General features: G+C 40.7%; 1 protein-coding gene across 1 annotated transcript; it reads left to right on the top strand.

The window, feature by feature from the left end:
* Positions 1-6,143: 6,143 nt before the first annotated feature.
* LOC115367619 (prolyl endopeptidase) lies at positions 6,144-20,559 on the top strand. Its single transcript, XM_030063451.1, has 15 exons — positions 6,144-6,297; positions 7,645-7,719; positions 8,065-8,198; positions 8,365-8,495; positions 9,551-9,760; positions 9,936-10,057; positions 10,620-10,725; positions 12,045-12,236; positions 15,595-15,792; positions 16,978-17,081; positions 17,455-17,591; positions 18,491-18,585; positions 18,684-18,815; positions 19,864-20,020; positions 20,196-20,559. Exons 1-15 carry the CDS (start codon positions 6,256-6,258, stop codon positions 20,488-20,490), a joined length of 2,130 nt encoding a protein of 709 aa, XP_029919311.1. The 5' UTR covers positions 6,144-6,255; the 3' UTR covers positions 20,491-20,559.
* The last annotated feature ends 252 nt before the right edge of the window (positions 20,560-20,811 follow it).

Here is a 20,811-nt window from a genome sequence, read left to right as displayed (position 1 = left end):
TGCTGCCCACGTGCGCCCCAACAAAACAACACACCCAGAACAGAGTGAGGGGGGTGGAGGGGGCTTATAGAGAGTTAGGAGGCTGAGAAACAGTGTGAGGATGGGGATTTAAAGAGGTACGGGGGATAAGAAAGGGGTGATGTAAGGGTGCAGCAACGTCTGCCCGGCTTGGGCTGGTGGGTCAACAGGTGGGCCCATCCACTGCGGCTGCCCCCTCCCCAATCTCACAGACCACCAGATAGAGAAAGACTTTAGTGAAGATCTGTCTGGCAGACAGAGTAGGGGATTTCAGCCTCAAATCCAATGGATCAATAAAAGTGTCTGCCAATTAGGCTGTGGAGGAAAGGAGGGGGAAAGAGAGAGGGAGACAGAATGAGAGAGAGGGGGGGTTGGTGGTACAAACAGGAAGAAAGAAGATGGAAAAAAGCACACACACACACGATTAGAACAACCAGTGCTGGTCTAGACAGATCAAGGAAAACCCCCAGACAGGCGTGCCTGCAGAGGAAAGCAGGTGAAGTACAGTAGGTGACATGTCGTCTCGCTCTCGAGGCCAATCCAATGTAGGCGTGCCAGGGATCTGTCCGTCCCTCCCCCACTCTATCACTCTCCTCCCGTCTGCGGCAACCTCCGATGTTACAGCGATCAGTTTCTCTGACCCCAATCCTTCCTCCTCCTCCTTCTCCCACCTTTTCTTCGGAGCCCTCCCTCCTTCCTCTGGCCATTATCACTTTGACCTAATTCTCCTTATTTAATCCTCTTTTTCTCATCTTTCGGACAACAATCAACCCCCTAATTGTCTTAATCTCACTGGTCTTTTATTGTCCCCGGGGCCTCGTGCGTGGTGCAGAACAAAAACAAAAAACCTTGGATCGATACTTGGCATTATCCCTCAACCACCACCGTTCCCCTCTATTGATTAACGGTACTTAAAAATCAAATGAGCGGAGGGTCTGCCTACGCTGATGATGCGTTTAACTGGAATAAACAATGAGCTGGAGTGGAATTTAAAGAGCTGCAAAGAGAAATGTTGAATTAACTTGTTATCTAAGAGAATTTGTGATGAGAAACCTGTTTGTCAAAAAGGAAACATTCATTAAAGGAGAGACCTTTCTTCCACAGCACAGGCAGAGATAATGGGCAGTAAGAGGGAAAGCAGGAAAAATAACAGTGTAATTCATATTGAAGTATCGATAAAGGCATTTTTTTCATAGTGAGATAAATTGAATAAACACGAGTGCCACTTGAGCTGAAGGATATATTTAAGAGTTTGAAAGTGAAAAAAAAAAAAAAAATCAACAATTTTTTTTTTTTTTTTTTTTACTCATGAAGTTAATCTGCCTTGAAAGCAACAGCACAAGCCAGCAGTTGTAAACACCTTCTTCAAATCTGTCTCTAGCCTCTTTTCATGCTCTTTAAATATGACAAATCTGCGCACTGTCAATTTCTAAAATGAGAAGCTTATGGAATAGCACTCTCAGTTATATTACAATACGGCTTTGGGCCCTAAGCCAAAGATATTAGCTTTAGAGCGGTAGTAAGCCCGCGATCAAACAAAGGTTAGGAGGTGATTTGTGTATGATTTTGAAATGATAACCAGGACGATAATCAAAATATTCAGAACAATAACGGATTATCTGTTGTCAGTCGCTGCCCTCTGCACCATCTGTTGAAGATGGGGGGCGGGGGGTAAATAATGTTGCCCACTGCTGGGTTTTGTGGGTGTCCATATGTGTGTGTATGTGCATGTGTCTGTGCACATGCATGTGTTTATGTATTGATACACACGTATTTGTCATAACACAGCGTTGTACCAAATCTGTATCAAGATCTGTATCAAAGACGTGTAACGTTGCATCATATTGTATTTTTGTTGTTTTGTCTTGTCTTTTTTTTTTTTTTTTCTACTGTTGTGCCCACACAGCCTTGTCAGACTACTACATCACCACCAGCTGTCTTATTGTGTTCTTTTGGCTGGAACCCCAGAACATGACCAGACATATCACCTCTTCCCTTCGTCTTACATCTTGTTGTTTTTTTTTCTCCCTCTCTCTCTCTCTCTCACTGACATTTTATTTTTTTCTCTCTCTTCCTTTCCCTCTGCTACTTTACCCACCTTACATTGCAGCCTTTCTTCATCTCTCCTCCCTCTCAGGGGGTGAGTCTGGAGCTGCGTGGCCGTCAGATGACACTGTCTGACTCTGCCATGCTGTAATCTGACATGGCTAATCTCATCTCTCTGTCTCCACAGATTGGCAAACTACCTGGGTCTCTCCAGCCAATTAGAGCCCATCTGCACAGCACGCCGCGCAAGTCGGGCCAAAGCCAGCCACTTTAAGGGCCCGGCCAGACAGACCACTGCAGGGCTCAGGAATGGCTCAGGCTGTCTGGGGCCCCAAATATCTCCTTCCATAACAGTCCATCTGTCTGTGGCTTGGCCTGGTCCACTTTCCTCCTCACTAGCCTCAAAGATTATAACTCCTGCTGATAGATTACTGCCAATTAACACACTTATTGAGGTACAGTTGTTAGGTAATCACCAAAGCACTGGTTCATCTTCGTGGTAATTGGGCTACTTTGTCCCTCATTGTTGTGCTTTTGTCATTATTACAGCTATCTTCACCACTGGAAGGGGTTGCTTTTGCATGAAGTGGGTACTGCATCAAGAGATAAGATAATATGAAAGTAGCAGCAAACAGTAAACAGATGCTGTGATGATACAGCAACAACCAAACAGCATTTAAAAAGAATAATCAAAGGCATCAAACTGATCTGAACATCAACGTCATTATCAGTGCTACCGCTGTGTCTAATAAACTGGAATCACCTTGGAAGCATCATAATTAGCGACTTGGTCCATGAATGCATCACATGACACATTTTCCTGTTTGTTACGACAAATGCAAAGGCCAAGGTTTTGTTTTCTTTCATACCTAGAAAGTTTTTTCTTTTATCCTGTCATTTTGTAACCGTTTTTATAGCGCAGGGCCTCTACCCACTCATTTAAAGCAAGCTGCGGTTATCCCACTTCATAAAAAGTATAAATTCAACATGCACGTCATGGTCAACTATAGAGTAATCTCTAAAGTTCCAGTTCTGTCTCAAACGCTAGAGAAACTGGTCCATCATAGTACTGAAACTTTGACATTTATCTGAACTCTGACAGTGGGGACTGCACCATCTCTGTTTCGTTAGACTTCTCAGCTACTTTCGATGCAGTGGACCCCTCTTTATCAAATAAAATCTCTCCAGCTCGATTGGAACTAAGGGGACTATTTTAGACTGGTTTAAGACTTTTCTTACCATCAGGGTCTTTCTATTGTTTATGTCCACTCTAAGATTTCAACGGACCAAGTGCAACTTATTTATAATACACCAGTTTGTGTTGTTACTAGAACCAAGAAAATATAACTCACCACTATTTTCTTAGCTCACTGCATTAGCCATCTGTGAGCTTTAAGATTGATTTTAACATGTTGCTGATTATTTTTAGGACAAGTATGGCTCTGTCCCCTGTTAACATTTCCAGTTTTTTCGCCTGCCATGAGCCGATGTGTCACCTTAGATCGTCGGCCTTCCTCATTGCTCTAGGGTAAAAACCGAGATTGAACAGCATTTTTATTAGGGCTGCTAAACTTGTTGGAGGAGTTCAGGCAAGCCTGCTCAGCCTTTTTTTTTGTTTTTTTTAAATCACTTCCTATAACTCATTTTTTTTTTAAATTATAATTAATTTTAATAGTAAATAATAATCTATTGATGCTTTAATAGTAATTTTTTGATTCTTGAACTTGATTTATTTTGTCTTTCATGCCTATTCTTCCCTTGTCCTTTTTTCTTATTCTCTTATTTCTATGTTAATTTATTTTTTTTAATTGATTTAGTATTCCTTTATCTTCAAAGCAGCTTAACGAATGCTATAACTATAAGATATTATTATTGGTAATTGAGTAATAAAATATAATGTTTGCTTGTTTGACTTGACTGGACCTTGGCACTTGCTCCTAGCATCTGTCACTTTATTGCATACACTGTGCAAAGACAGGCACTGAGACACAGAAGTGAGTACAAGGTCAGAGGCCGTCTAACAGCTTATTTTCCTCATCAAGCCAGTCTCGCTTAATCACCTTAGCTAAATTAGTTTGAAATTAGCCCTCTTTCTAACTGCCCGTCCTCTGTCTCTCCCTCCTCTCCTGCCGCTTTTCTCCCCAGTCATTTTCACAGCTTTGTGGATTAGACAGATTAAATGTCTGAAACTCTGTTTTTGTCCTTTTCTCTCTCTCTCCATCCCTCTTTGTCCCCATCTTTCCATCTTGTGGTGTCAGTCCTGGATGCATGCCACCTTAGCAACACATTGTTTTACATTCAAACCTCGGACAGCTCAGTTCATCATGCAACAAATGGATCCCATTAAAGACATGGGTTGACACACAGTGGGCTAATGCTCTATCAGCTGAGGCAGAGCAGTACTATAATTACACTTTATCATATTTGCTATTTTGATATTCAACTCCATGCTTTCAAAGCGTAATATGGATTATTTATGATGGTTTGGGAACCAGAAATAGGCGTGCAGGGTGTGTCTGGCAAATTTACTTTAGGGTCAGCTCAGATAATTTACAGAATGCCAGGAAGAGCTATGCCATCTTGAAATACCCTGCAGATCCTCCTGCAGACGGAGGCGTATTTTTACCTTCAGGTCAGTGTTTCACAATGGCAGGTAGTACAATACCATGCTTTGATGTCGGTCTCTGAGTTGTGTTGTGTTGCCACCATAATTCTGTCGGTTGTGCCAAAGAAAACAATGTCAGCTTTGGCAGAGGTCTCTCTTTTACGGAGCAACTAAACCACAAACCACATAAAAATGTAACTTTTTATCAAGGCTGCATAGAGAAAGGGTGTGTTAATATGACACAACCACATCTGTGTAAGTTCCAAACGGTGTGTAAATTTCCATAGAAGAGAATGCTGACATGATAATACTGAGGACAGAAAGATGTGTCACCGTCTAAGAAAACAATGTTGAGTGAACGGCTGTGTTAATCTTGACTACAGTGCAAGTTTGAAATCATCCAGTGGGCTCTGAAACGGTTTTTTATGAGCAGCATGAGTTGTAAAATGTAGAGGAGCATGCATCTTTCAAATACAGTTAAACAGGGGCCCTCAGCTGCTGGTGCCCCGCTGGCTTGGTGTATGTTAGGGGAATAAAAGTACTGGGATAATGGGGTTTGTACATTTGGGCCTGAGGATAGGATTAAAGCAAAGGCCATAAGGTCACCAAAGTTGACAGGGTTCATCCTCAATCAGGATAAATCTTCATTTGGGATATGAATGCAGCCACCAGTTGTCACAGTAATCCACTAATTCCAATGTGTAGCTTGTTGGAAAATTTGAGATTTTTGCTTTAGGGTGGCAGCCTTTTCCTATCCATACCTGAAGCACCACACCCACAGAAATAAGGAAGATCTTATTTATTCACTTTTTCTCCAAATCTGTAAAAAGTGCTTTATGGACAATCAAAAATGCTCCTATAATAAAAGCGTGGGGTTAGTGGTGTCCACTGTGCCATGTTACTTATGATGCGATGTCATATTGAGTGTCAGTGAGTGGTTAGTTCTGTGTTAATACTTTGCTTTACTTTTTTACTTTTTGTGTTGTTAAAAATAATTCTATATTGAGGTGTATGACTTGCCTTATGTTTTACTGTTATTTGCATGTCTGTGTTGTGCTTTGTGGGTTGCCATGCTGCAGTAATATATTTAATGATGTCTAAGAAAGAAAGAAAGAAACAAACAAACAAACAAAAACGAAGGTTTGCAAAGTTTTTTTTGTTTGTTTCTTATGTGTCTTTGTGCTCAGTGTATTGTACTGGTGTTGGATGAAAGGCATTTGCACACATGAATAATTGCACAACAAACGTTTCTATGAACTAAAAACATCATCCTCAATCTACTTCTCCCTCTGCTATTTGACTACTCACCAAACTCACAGAAACACACAGACACAGAGTTCTTTGAACTGCTCCCTTGTTTGGATGACAGAGATGATGTCACTTCCCAGAAGGAGATGGACCAATCAGCACTGTGTGTGTGTGTGTAGTGAGAGGAACATGCTTTTACTTTCACTTCAGGCTCAGGGCCACTGATTCGGCCGAGGTGCGCCACACAGAAAGACAGAAACAAATAAAACAAATACAAGTAAACCAGCAAACAGACAAACGAGTCAGGGAAACTGAGGGACACTTTTGGACATTCTGCCATGGCATTTAAATACCCAGCTGCCCGAAGGGATGAAAGTAAGGTCAGTGTCAAATTCCGGCCGTGTGCATTCTCGCTCCCTCTTTTTTTTTTTTTTTTTTTTTTTTTTTTGGCCTAGCCTCAGTCTGCCGTTCTGTCTTAAAGGTGCAGGCACACAAACAGGAAGAGCCAGACCAGTAAGAGAGAGAAAAAAGAGAGGGTGACGACAGAGACACACTAGAAGACAGAATAGAGAGAGATAATCTTTTATTTGTATCACTCAAGTGTTGGAAGACACTTGAGTGATACTATAATTAACAGCTGCTTCACTAATGCAGCTATTTTCAGATATTTTACAGTCTATAAAACTGAACATGGCTGTGCTGATGAAGCAGATGTTTTTAAACATGTTTTGCACTTTGCACTATTTTGTCACATAATTCAGTTTTGTCAGAATCGAATGGCTATCTATTTATCTATTTATCTATGTCTGTCTCTCTCTTTGCACCTATCCTGATGTTGTTTTATGGTCCCTATAAACAAAACAAAAAAAAAATGTACCCAGGAAAACCTGAATAACCTTACTCAGTTCAATGATATGTGAAAGGATGAATTCTCTTAAAACATTTGTGAAATTAAGACTGGCACCAAAACCACCATGGCATGAATCCACCTGTGCACAGAGCACACCTCTTCCCCCACAGCTAACCTCTTATTTCCATAAAAACACTTTACCATTTACAAAATAGATATGTTTAACTACTATGTAAAGTAGGCTGAATTAGAAATCTGAATTGACAAGGAATAAAAATAAGTAAAAAGTGAAAACATTCCTGTAACATACATGATAGTAGTGGTGGAAAGATTACAACAAATTGCTACTCAAGTAGAAGTACTGTTACTGTGATGATATTTTACTCAAGTAGAAATAGAAATACTGCTGTAAACGTCTGCTGAAGTAACTCACTTCAAATGTACCCAGAGTAAAAGTTGTAGTTGTAGTTGTAGTTGTAAAAGCATGTAGAATCTGTAGTGGATGGGATTAAAATATAGCTCGGTACAATGCTTCAGCAAAAGTGTACTACAGTAAAAGAATTTTTTTTAAAAATATTTAAAAAAGTACAATAATGCAATAAAGATACTTTATTAGAGTAATTTGATTAAATGTAAGTAAGTAACTTTCACCCCTGCATAATAGATATGTTATGTTTACTCTTTACTGTTGAAATGCGAATTTACCCAGAAAAATTCCTCAGCACGTATGAGTAAATGCATTCCTTTTACTGTAAGTTACTTGGCAACTTGGCTACTTCGATGTCACTCTGAAGCTCTCTGTTTTCACACATGAATGCCAAACACTATAACAATCACGTGTGTTTGCTGTGGGTTCCTGATTATTTCCATGGAACAGGTCGATGATTACCATGGAACTCCGATCTGCGATCCCTACAACTGGCTTGAAGATCCTGATAGTGAGGAGACCAAGGTACCGTGACAGAAACAACAAAATGCAGCCGCAGGGCATCTAAGGTGCAGCCTTCACAACTAGGACAAAACCTGCATAAACAAACAAACAAACATAAATAAATAAATAAAGAGAGAGAGAGAGAGAGAGAGAGAGAGAGAGAGAGAGAGAGAGAGAGTCGATTTTGGTCTGCAGATTTTTGTTACTGTAAGACATTGCAAGATAAAAGATCCACTGCATCTTATAATTGCCCAAAGCACCCATTAGGAATATCAGCAGTGTCTTTACCAAAACTTAACATATTTCATTCCCTCTTTCTCTGAATCTTTCATCTTCCTTCTCTGCCCCTCTCTACCTGTCTCTCAGGCCTTTGTCGAGGAGCAGAACAAATTGACGATGCCTTACCTGGAGCAGTGCGCCGTCCGAGCTCAGTTCCAACAGCGTCTCACCGAGCTCTACGACTATCCCAAATTCAGCTGCCCTTTCAAAAGAGGGGACAGGTACCGGTTGAGATACAAGGGAGCAGTACTCTAGGACCTGAAAAGCAGCTTATCTTTCAAGAGAAGGGACTGATTCAAGCTGAAACCCAGTTCGGAAGCACACAAAACCACCTGTGTTTTCTGTCCTTTCTCACTATGATTCCGTTTCCTCGGTTTCTGTCTGCAGGTATTTCTATTTCCACAACGAGGGTCTTCAGAACCAGGACGTGTTGTACGTGCAGGACTCTCTGCACGGGCCGGCCACCGTGTTCTTTGACCCCAATGCTCTGTCCGAAGACGGGACCGTGGCTCTAAAGAGTGAGCCAAACTTCAGTGCACATATGCTCTGCCAGTCAAAAAGTTTTGAACACTATATTTCAACATGTTCAGTTCGTCAGTGGACAAAATTAATTCACACTAACAGCAACAGTTAAGAACCCAGTAGGTAGCTTTATGGTTTGGAGGTGTTTTACAAGCTTTAAAGTTTGGTGATCGTGCAACAAGAATCCTGAACCAAAGGAGCTACAAAAGTCCAGTTTCTGTCAAAAGTATTTGAAAGAGGAAGACAAAGGAAAGTTAAAGGTGATGACGTGACTCACACAATCACCTGATCTTGACCATATTGAGTTGATTTGGGCAGGACTGGGTATAAAGGTCAAGTAGTGTGTGATTCACTCCAGCAATAGAGAACTTTCAGGAAAATACCTGGAGCGTTTGCTCAGCTGTAACAAATGCAAAAAGGTGGCTGTTCTGATGAGTCTATGATTTAAGCTGCTTTTGATTACATGCAGGCGGTGTGTGTCAATAATTTAGTATTTTTTTTCTCCTATTTAATTTATATTCTATACCTTTTTGTTTTGTTTCAGATGCTAATAGTGCTTAAACTGTAAGTGTTCAAAACTTTTTGAATGGCAGTACTACACATCTTATTCCATGTACAAGAGTTACAATAGTCATGCACTTTATTGGATATTTACTCGCTCTTTATAAGGTCTTGGTTTTGGTCCTTAGCTTCAAACCCAGTCTCCAAAATACAGATTACTAAAAAGCCCAGTTGCCAGCCAAAAAAAAAAAAAAAATGTTGTCATTTTACATTTCTTTTACATTTCTGTAATACATTGAAATATCACATTTTCATCTTTTGTGACATAGTATAAAGTGAGAAATTTTTTTTTAATTATTCTGGAACCATAGAGGGAATATTTGTCAGCAGAGATTTTAATCTATTGTAATACACTTTGTCAAGAGCAAAGAGCAAAGAGTCCACAGACATGGTTTCAGTAGCATTATTACCAACTAGTTGTCTTTTCAGTAACGGTTTCCTTTCCCCCCCACAGTGATGACTCAATCCTTTTCTCCCTCTCTCTGTCCAGTGGGCCGTCTGTCAGAGGATTGTGAATATTTTGCGTACGGCCTGAGCTCTAGCGGCTCAGACTGGGTGACAGTGCATTTCATGAGGGCAGATGACCTCAGCCTGCTGCCTGACGTACTGGAGAGGGTCAAGTTCAGCTGCCTGGCCTGGACCCATGATGCCAAGGGCATCTTTTACAACTGTTACCCACGTCAAGATGGAAAAGCAGATGGTGAGGAAGAGAAAGTGTTTAAATAAATCGCAACTGAGAGGACAGATAAATCAGGATTGGGTCTCATGACTGCATGTATAGATATAAAAATGCAAACACGCCTGCATGTCATACAAACAGGCACTGTATAAACACAATACAAATGTACACAATTAATGTCTCTGTCTCACCCAAGGCACGGAAACCACCACCAACCTCAACCAGAAGCTGTACTACCACGTGATCGGCACCAAACAGTCAGAGGACATTCTTGTCGCAGAGTTCCCTGATAATCCCAAGTGGCACAGTTCAGTGGCAGTAAGTCAATGCCCAACCTAAGACGATTATTAAATTATCTTTTTTTTCAGCCCTGATTGCAATCAATGCTGTTAAAAGCTGCTTGAGAGGTTCATTTGGACCTACATGGCAGACTTTTACACTCATCTCATCAGCCAAAATTTGAAATAGTAAAGAATGCCCACTGTAATTATGACACATTGGATTTGATTGATTTTCCCCAGAGGAAATTCTGTTTTTCAGTTCGGACACTTTCCTGCTATGCTAGGAAATGCAACAGTGAAATGCAAATTGTCCCTTAAACAGCAGTAAGTAAGTGCTTTGTGCACAGAAGGATGGACTGTTGTATGACTCACTGACATTTGTGGTCAGCAACAACCAACAAAGCCTTATGCCTAAAAGCGCAACAAACATCCTTGACTGTAAAAAAAAAAAAAAAAAAAAAAGTTCTTCAACTCATGCCCTGTTCTGTCTATCAGTAAGAGATATGAGTTAGTCACAACAGTGATAGCTCTATTAAGGACTACTGTACAACCATGTAACCACCTCCTTCCTTCCCTCCTTCCTCTTATCCTGGTTCCAGGTATCAGATGATGGCAGGTATGCTGTTTTGTCCATTACTGAGGGCTGCGAACCTGTCAACCAACTGTGGTACTGTGACCTCCAGCAGCTGACCGATGGCATCACAGGTCCGCATTCATGTTGTCACCCTAAGTAGCCACGACTGCGATCTACAGTATAGATTAAAAACAGCTTCCTCCTGTCAGTGCAATGCCTCATCTCTCCTCAGGAATGCAGAATTTCAGAGTTGGGAGCAGAGAATAGTTTTTACCAGTAAGCAGCATGGCCAGCAGATTGGAATATAACACCTTTATCATGTCAGCGAACCCCTTCCTGCAGACATTTATTCTCTGGGACAGACCACAGACGAGGCCACTCATGTCTGTCTGAAGCTTTCATTGCATCATGGGATAGAATAGCTGCCGATGTTTTAATCTCTAAATGTATTAAGCAGTTGTCTAGGATTACCTGAGGCTCAACGGGTTTTAATAAAACCATTCTGGTCACATTTCACAAGTTATGTCATACAAGCCTGAGCACGCTGGAGAGGAGAGATGACTTGAGTGTGTATTTTAATGTCAGATTTCACTAAGCTAAAGGGGCTGCTACATATTGCATCTTTGACATTCTTGTTAAAGTAAATATATCAGTGTTACTGTACATTAACATCTCTAGAAAAGCTGTTCCTCTTTAAAGGTAATGTAAACATTTAGGGCATTTTACAGTGCTTTTTTTGTGCAACTTGTGACAGCAAAGGAAAACAGACTTCTTGTACTCAAATGTCACAATTCATTATTGCTCACCCATTTTTTTTTCTTTCTAAACTTACACCTATGTTGTTGACTAAGATTTGTTTTTACCAACTTATATGGTTATATTTAGCATGTACAAGTCAGGGGCAATGCACTTGTCAAATCAGTTGCTTTTGGGATTTGCAGTCAGCATGTTTATTAGGCTTGAGAAGTATACCTTATTGAGGTTTGCTTGAGGTTTGCTGCCAATCCCATTTGTCTCAAAGCTTGTGTGTACGCCCCGACTCCACTTCCCTTGCTGTGTTTGCAGACTCATCTTTCTAGTTGGGCATGACACATATTACTTTTTAATAATGACGTATGCTGCAGCAGTGAGCTGACAATTTTTTGAAAAGTAACACAGCTCCAGATTCCAGATTGAAAACCACAACATCCTATTACAGTTCAGTTTTTAACAGCACAGCACGTAGCACTTTACTGCGCTGTAGCACAAAATAATAACTCGCGTATGAAGGTATTTTTTATTATCAAAATGTGACTGTTGTTTGTTTCAGTTAATGGATATTACAATTCAAAGGGACTGGAGAGGTAGCCTGTAGGAGCGATGTGTCATATATCTAATTTGATACACTTTTAAAAGTTGAAGTTTTCAATTTGCTGTTCAGTTTAGCCACTTCATTCATTTCCTCCTCCAGGCCTGCTGCCTTGGGTCAAGCTTGTAGACAACTTTGAGGCGCAGTACTCCTATGTCACCAATGAAGGAACTGTGTTCACCTTCCGGTCCAACCTGGAGGCCCCTCGCTATCGTCTCATCAACATAGACCTGCAGAAACCAGACAGGCAACACTGGAGCACACTCATACCGCAGCATGACAAGGACGTCCTGGGTGAGACAAAACTGGAATTTTTATTTCATACAGAAAACAAAGGTAGCTACTGTATTCCTCTGATGGTGCTACGTGCCCACATACAAGCACCCCCACTCCACACAACATGCATCACCAAAATTACACAATAACCAAACGCCTATCTCTCAAAGATCAGTCTGCTCTAGTCTTGACCTGGTGTTAGATTTCGTCTGATGGATCTAACGAACATTATTATTTGAAAGTGCAAAAAGGTTAAGGAAGTCCGCTGCTATTTTGCAAGAGATAAAGGGCATGTACTTAGAAATGCAGTTCCACATTCGCCCCCTCCAGTCTTGCAAAACATCGTTTTTTGTTTTTTTTGCTAGTTTTCTCTCTTGAGGTTTAGATAAAAATCTAACCACAACACCTGGGAAGTCATGCATGCGGCTGACGGACTGTCATCACAGGGAACTCTTTTAAAAAGTGAAACTTGGTCCATACACAGTTTCCTTTCATTTTTCTTCTCTGACTCATTTGAATGCTCGTGACAGTATGAATAATAATTTAAAAAAACACATACGGTATATTTACATGCTCACACACACACAAACATATATGTTCCCCAATACATATTCAAAGACACACAAGCTAAATGATGCTAAGCTAAAATGATCATGATCATATATATTATACAAAAACACTGCTTTATTTACTCTTGTATTAAACTCCTTGTATACTACTATGAGGAAAATTTTTAGAGAAGTATTCTGTGACATCTTCCTAGAAATGGTCCATCTCATTCTCTCTCAATGATTACACAAAAGTGACTGAAACCGTGCCCAGCACAGGAATTAAATACTTTACATTTGCTGTTCTGAAAGAGAAAATTAGCACCAAATAACATTTGAGTTGTAAACATGACTAAATGGCATGATTTTGTTTTTTTTTGTTTTTTTTTTTTTCAAATTACGTTCTGCATTCACTTCTAGGGGCACGAAGTTGTTGCACTGCTTTCTGCAAGCCAAAAATTTCAGGCAGCAAAACCCTGTTCACAAGCCTATTTGATCTCACGCCTGACTCCACTTTTTTTTTTTTTTTTTTTTTAATCTTTCAAATATTGGGTATTAGGCACATTTTGTACAGGTAACGGTATATGTGTTACACCTGGAGTTTGGCAGGTGTTTCCTGGGAAAAATCCTGTGGTACCAAAAGGAATGATGCACTTTATATTGTGTCCAACTGCAGCATCGACAATTCATTTGAAGTAAACAGAGAAATACCAGCGATAGCCGCCATGGATCAAAAGACAACATCTAACTTTCATCAGCAGAAAATCCAAGGAAAAAGAACACTTGGCATTGACACACTTTTTGACTGTCACTGTTTCTGGGAAATGCAGTGCAAAAGTAACACACCAACCAAGGGGTAGCACCAAATATGCAACCAAACTCCCTAAATCAAGGAACACACACCTCCACATTTACCGTTTACACATATATTAGTGACTGTTGTACAAATGCACTCATTGTCAGCTGACGCTAATAAGATTGTCATCTAAATGCCAGCAACATAAAAGATACAAATAACAGGCTTGTCCTGTTCTCGTTTAAACCTGTGAAGAGTGATGTGGTCACATATACGAGAATCTAACAATTAACCCATCCTATATAGTGCAACAGGCGCTATTCATTGCCATCTTCTGGTTTTATGACGTAATAGCAGATGTGATATTAACAGGTAGCATTGTATCTTGTGATTAAAAAAAACAACAAAAAAAAACCCATATTTTTGCAGAAATATTTTTCTTCCATTAAACGGTGAGAAACACGATAGTTTCCTGCAGTATTAAATGTCACTGCCTGACAGTGACACGAGTGGAAAACCCACGACTGATTTACTCAGACCATGACCGAGATACCCAAAATGCCACCAATGTCCCAAGAGACTGGCACAATAGACTGCATGAAACTTGATATGAAAATTGGCTTTAACCTTCACTTTACAACAGTGTATAAAGATGTATCATCATACATGTGCTAAAAGAGGTATTGTTCGTACAAAGAGCAAAACTTAGATCGTGTTGCACAATAAGACTTTTGAGAAGTATTCCTTCATCCACACCGCTGTGCCAACAATCAATCAACATTATGCAACTCCTCTGAAAAAAATTCACTGTAACTGCCATCAAATATTTTCTTCATTTCCCACTTCAAGCCATACATCATGGTGTCATCCATGACATCATGAAACAGCAGGTGTCAAAGACAGAGAGTTAAAAAAGGATTTCCAGAAATACATCCTCAGCGCCGTGTGACGACCAGGCCATGATCTATCAAGTCACTGTTGTCCCTGTGTTTGCTGTTTGTGTCTGTGCTGTGTTGGCCTTTCCACTGTCAGCCCACAGAGGCGGCATGCCATCTGTGGGACTTTGTGTCAAGTGTAGTAAACAAAGTAAGCGTGAGAAGGCGCCCTCTGTGGTATCATGTCAATGAGTTGAGTAGCAGTCCTGTGCTGGGTTATGCCAAGTCTGCCATCTGCTGGCTGCTAATGGGAATCTATCCAGTTACACTCTTATTTAAAGCTTCTCTTATGGATGAATTTAAGGCATGTCTTGTACTGTGTGTGGCTTGACCAGGTTTTTAAATTCAAGATTCAAGATTCAAGATCAGTTTTATTGTCATTCAAACACCATTCCAACAAGGATACAGTGCAGAGCGAAATTACATTGCATTGACTTCACCATAAAAACAAGAAAAATAAATGCAGCTTCAGCAACCAGAGTAAAATTTTAAGAGCAACAAAAAAGTATACAAAATATATAAATGAGAATGGAATAAATATTACAAGTAATGAAATAAAAAGTGTTAAAAATGTTGCACATTTGTAAGAGAAAAGTTCTGTATTGCACTCAAAGGGAAATGATACATAGAAAGAAAGAAAGACATGTATATGTAAATACTTTGTGATTGTGTGATATGTGATTTATTTGAATTTAGACAAATAAGGAATGATAACTACTCTAGCCAAAGCTCTGACATCCATGAGGACATTTTATGACAAAAAGATGACAAAAGCGATGACAACACTTTGATGACTGGCTCATTCACTTCCAATGAATCGGCAGGATAAAGTTATTAACGTAAATGCCTTAACTTTTATGGTTTGAGGTTTGCTTAGTAAACTCAGTGAGAGGAGGGAAAGAAAAACCATGGGAGAGGAAGTAAGAAAGAAAGAAAGAACAAAATAAAGGAAAGAAGGAAGGAAGCAAGAAAGAAAGAAAGAAAGAAAGAACACTAGAGATAAAGTTTTCCTTTGGCACATTTTTCCCAACTATGGCCACCACATACTGTAGATTTAATACAATTTTGTCACTTTCTCCCTATGTTCTATACGGTAGGTTTTGTTTCCTGTGTGAACCAGCGCCACCTCCTGGTCAACTATGTCCACGACGTGAAGGACATCCTGCAGCTCTATGAGCTGGCTACAGGCCAGCTGGTCAGGGACCTGCCACTGGACGTCGGCACGGTGGTCGGTGTGAGCTGCAAGAAGAAACACTCTGGATTCTTCTACAAGTTCACCTCCTTTACCACCCCAGGTAAAAATACAGATCAAATGAATACCTACTTCATATAATCCCTCTTGCCCACATAAAGAATCCATGAATTAGAGAATAACGCTTTATGAGTTTGTTTTTTATATGAAGCTGTTGACTGTCTCTGGTTTATTTACAAGGCCTTATTATAGAAACTATATCTCATCAATTTTAAAACAGAACATGTGTAGCTCTGGTACTCCCTCAAATAATATGTTTTTTCCTCCGTTTTCCATCAGACACAACAGATAGAAAAAAAAATGTCCTTCACATAGAGTACAGCATACTTTACACTTTGAGCAATCTGCAAAGCAATTTAAATCTTCAGGGCCACCACATTTCAAAGGCCTGATTTCAAGACTTGTGTCATTTGAATGTAATTGTTTTTGTTCCCATAGGTGCTGTTGCCTTTTGGGGCCATTGGCCTATGACTCAGATATGAGATTGTTGCATACGGTGTATCTGAGTAGTTACTAGTGTACAAAAAAAAAAAAAAGACTAGGCTTTTTTGGTCTGTAGGCCTTTGTAGAGAATGTGTATCTTGTTTGCTTTCATGTGGTGACAAAAAAATGATATGTAAGCCATTACTATTGTTACACTGGGCTTTTGGCCTCAAATACTCAAATACTTTGATTTATGAATCTGAATCCATATACATATCCATAGTGACAAATAATGGCTTTCTGACGAATAAATTAACCGTCCGAACACTTTTCTAAAAGCTTGACTTCAGATAATTCACATAATATCTAGTCATATAATAAACAGTCAAATAGCAGTGTAAGCTCAGTAAATGTCCGTTGCCCGAAAGCATGCTGGAAAACTCTCCTGACTGGAGTTACTCAAATCTTTTGCAGAGTTTAGTCGTTAGAGTGGGTCTCCTGAACCTATATCGTTTTAATAAGCACGACATTTCACACAGTTTATATTTCTTTGTGGTGAAAATCCAATGACATGTGTGACCCTACACTATTCAAGAATAATACAAAGGCCTACTGAAAGTCGTGTACTAGTTATAAAGTGTATGCTGAATGTGTCACAATACCATATGCACTAGACTCTGAACTCCACTGTGTACTATATGTGGTACGTGTGGTATACATCAGCAGCCAAGTATAACTTTGGTAGTTAACAGTGACAATCTTTAAGCCCAGTGACCTCTGACCTGTGATCCGCCCTGTAACCCAGGCATAATTTACCACTTTGACCTGGGCGAGGAAAAGCCAGAGCCGCGGGTGTTCAGACGGGTGGAGGTGAAAGGCATCAACCAGGAAGATTATCTCACCACCCAGGTAATACATTGTTTTCCTCCCCTTTGCTTATCTCCTCTGCTGCTCTAGGCCATACTCCCCCGTGCTCAGACCCTACAAAAAAACCCAAATTTATTCCAGTTTATCTCCGATCTTTAGCGTTTCTGTCTGTGATGCCACCACGGCTGATTGCATATTCATATCATGATGAAGCTTTCCCAGACTTATCTCCTTTACTGCACCCGAGATCAGTGTGAGCTTCTAAGGAAACTCATTTTAGACTCATCAAAAATAGTCAAAGCCGTGCCAGTCTTAACCCTGGGAGGCACCTTGTGAGAAGACCGCTGTCAATGACTGAATGTATAAACACATGAACACATTCGCAGTGTAACAACCGCTCTCCTATGATTTCCAGGTATTTTATCCCAGCAAAGATGGAACTAAGATCCCCATGTTCCTAGTCCACGCCAATGACCTGAAGAAGGACGGGACTAATCCTGTCTTCCTGTATGGATACGGAGGGTTTGAGCACGCCATACAACCTCACTACAAGTTAGTAGAGTTACCCTTTCCATTCTTTCTTTCCAGTTTAAATAACTGCACAAAATTTGCAGACTTTATAGACACACACATATCATCCAGACATTAGTGGGGCACAGCTTAAAATGACAACAGTCTCTCTTTTTATGCTTGTTAGCATTAGGAGGCTGTTCTCTTTTGCATTTAATCAGTCTGTTTCCAGCAGATTCAGACATAATCTGTCAGAGTCTGTGTGGGTTAACAAAAACACAATCTAAATGGCGAGATTTAGTTCAGCAGCTATCTAAAAATGTGGTCTGGACAGGATATTACGTGCACAGAATGTGTGTGTGTGTCTGTGTGTGTACGTATGTGCTACTAGTATGTTATTTCCAGGGGATTTTTAGGGATGTCACATACGGTTCCAAGTCATCATCGACAGCTGTATGATCACTCTGTAACTCAGTATTAGTCATATCCTTTATGTTTAAATTCTGAGACACTTTAAGTTGCAGTCATGCTCACAGGGCTGTGACTCAGAGTGAGAGCATACGATAACACCGCTGTTATATATTGTTACAGGAGGGCATTTCATACAGTCCCTCTAATCTGAAATGAGTATTTTATCAGGCTGTTTTGTTTTGTAGTCGAAGGCTACAGGCTGATGTTTCACTTGTAACTCGCTGTTCTTATGCTAATCTATCCCGCGGGTTTAAATGCTTGAAACATGTGAAGTTTCTGTTAATTTGCTCATGTTCATACAGTTTTTAAATAAAGGAGTGTGTGCTAAATGGTGTGTAATTGTGTGATTTCATTGCTGTTGGTGCCAGCTACCAAAATGTGGGTATCCAGACATCTTTAGCTTCACCATTACATTTGTATTTATACGATGAACTCATTTTTTTTTTCTTCCTTGCCCTGATTCTGGTCAGTGTTGCTTACCTGCTGTATGTGAGACACCTGGGAGGGATCCTGGCAGTGGCCAACATCAGAGGAGGTGGAGAGTATGGTCTCACTTGGCACAAAGGTACAGAGATATAGTTAACGCAAAAAGCTATTATGTTGTGTTTACTATATATAGTAAAGAAACAATGTGTGTGTGTGTGTGTGTCTGTGTGTGTGTAGCTGGTACCTTGGGGAACAAGCAGACGTGCTTTGACGACTTCCAGTGTGCAGCAGAGTATCTGATCCAGGAGAAATACACCACAGCCAGTCGCATCGCCATCAACGGAGCCTCCAATGGAGGGCTGCTAGTGGGTCAGTACAGAGGAGAGAGAGAGAGAGAGAGAGAGAGAGAGAGAGAGAGAGAGTGTGTGTAAAATGAGTCTCCTCCACTTGGCAGCAAGGCAGGCATTGTGCTGAACGATTCTGCACAATGCCTGCCTTGCTGCCACATTCTCATCTGAAGGTGTGTGTGTGTGTGTGCGTGTGTGTGTGTGTGTCTTTGGTGTGAAAAAGAGAACATTGGAGGGGGGTTGCAAGAGAACGTAACAGCGTTTCAAAGGAGTATCCACACAAAGCTTCAATAAAACTTCGCTCGGGGGCTGAAATAAAGAAAGTGGGGGAATCTCTGCTCTTGATTTTGTTTTATTTGTTTATATTTAAGGTAAGATGAAGTCTGTGAATGTCTAGACTTTAGTTACAGCAGCTAAACTTTTATTTCCCACCTAATTTAAAAGCTCAATTTCAACTTTTCATTCATTTTAACCAGTGAATATACTGAATACTAACCATATACTACATATATAAATGCACAAATGTATACACATTGTCACGTTGATGATGATGATGATGATGCACAGAGATTGCAGCCCTGCCAAAGCCAGCTCAATTCATTCAACTTCTCTCAAGGCCAAGGTCACTATTTTAAATGCACTCTCATCCGCTTTGATCATAACAGATTTTACTGCTTTATATTCTTTCCAGTACATCTCAGCATAATTGCTAATGTCAAATGCATCTAGCAGTAGTTAGCTGCTTAGCTTCAATTAATTTAGCCATTAAACAGCGCATTAAACAGTGCTTAGCCACATCATTTACCAAAAGCTGGCTGCCATATGGCATTTTACAAACCCAACTAATGCCTACTTCCCTGGTGTCTGAATGGCCATTTAGGAGTGATTGGCATACAGTGTGTACATGCTATGTGAGTGTGTATGTTTGTAAGCAAATGGAAATAATAATGATGATATTACTACTAGTAGAGCTACAACAAAAATAATAAAAAACACAAACATTTGAATAGTGTACCTCTCCTCCTGTTTGTTTCTCTCTCTCTCACACACACACACGCACACACACACAGCCGCATGTGTGAACCAGCGTCCAGACCTGTTTGGCTGTGCTGTGGCTGAGGTCGGAGTGATGGATATGCTGAAGTTCCACAAATTCACCATCGGTCACGCCTGGACCACCGACTACGGCTGTGCTGATGACCCAGAGCAGTTTAAATGGCTCTTCAAGTATGACACACACACACACACACACACACACACACACACACACACACACACACACACATACAGACAGTAAATCCCAGTGAATTACAGTAGCAGCTGAATCACAAATTTAATCACACTGATGCATTTACTTGCAGAGACTTAATAACTCACTCCTCTCACCTTCCTTGTCTCCCAGGTATTCTCCTCTCCATAATCTGCCTCCAGCTCCCTACGCCGGCTCTCCATACCCAGCCATCCTGCTTCTGACAGCGGATCACGACGACCGCGTTGTGCCTCTCCACACCCTGAAGTACTGTGCCGCCCTGCAGCACGGCGTGGGCAGCAGCGCCACGCAGCGCCAGCCACTTATGGTCAGGGTGGACACGCGCAGTGGGCACGGTGCAGGCAAGCCCACTGCCAAAGCCATCCTGGAAGACACACACATCTTCGCCTTCATCGCTGAGACCCTCGGGCTCAGCTGGAAGGAGTGAGCAGGGAGGAAAAAAAGGATAAGCAAGAGGGGAAAAACCTCTTTCTTCTTTTTTTCTTTCCAATTCTTTTACCCCATTTTCCTTTTTTTTTTTTTGACAAAACCAGCAGGAATTAGGAATAGGGGTGCTACAGGGTAGAGCAAGGAAAAAGTGCAAGAAGGACAATTGGAGTAAGGAGATAAAACGGGAGACATGAGGGCCTGAGGAACGGAGGGGTGAGGATTATAAAGAGTCAAATTGAGATAGAATTAAGGAAAACTTACAGTTATCTATGGTAACACTAGTTCTATGATCACAGGTGGAGTCCTCTGCTCGGTAGGT

The sequence above is a fragment of the Myripristis murdjan genome, chromosome 11 (assembly GCF_902150065.1).
Source record: "Myripristis murdjan chromosome 11, fMyrMur1.1, whole genome shotgun sequence".
Classification (NCBI taxonomy): domain Eukaryota; kingdom Metazoa; phylum Chordata; class Actinopteri; order Holocentriformes; family Holocentridae; genus Myripristis; species Myripristis murdjan.
Note: the sequence above shows the minus strand (reverse complement) of the source record. Positions and strands in the feature narration are given on the sequence as shown.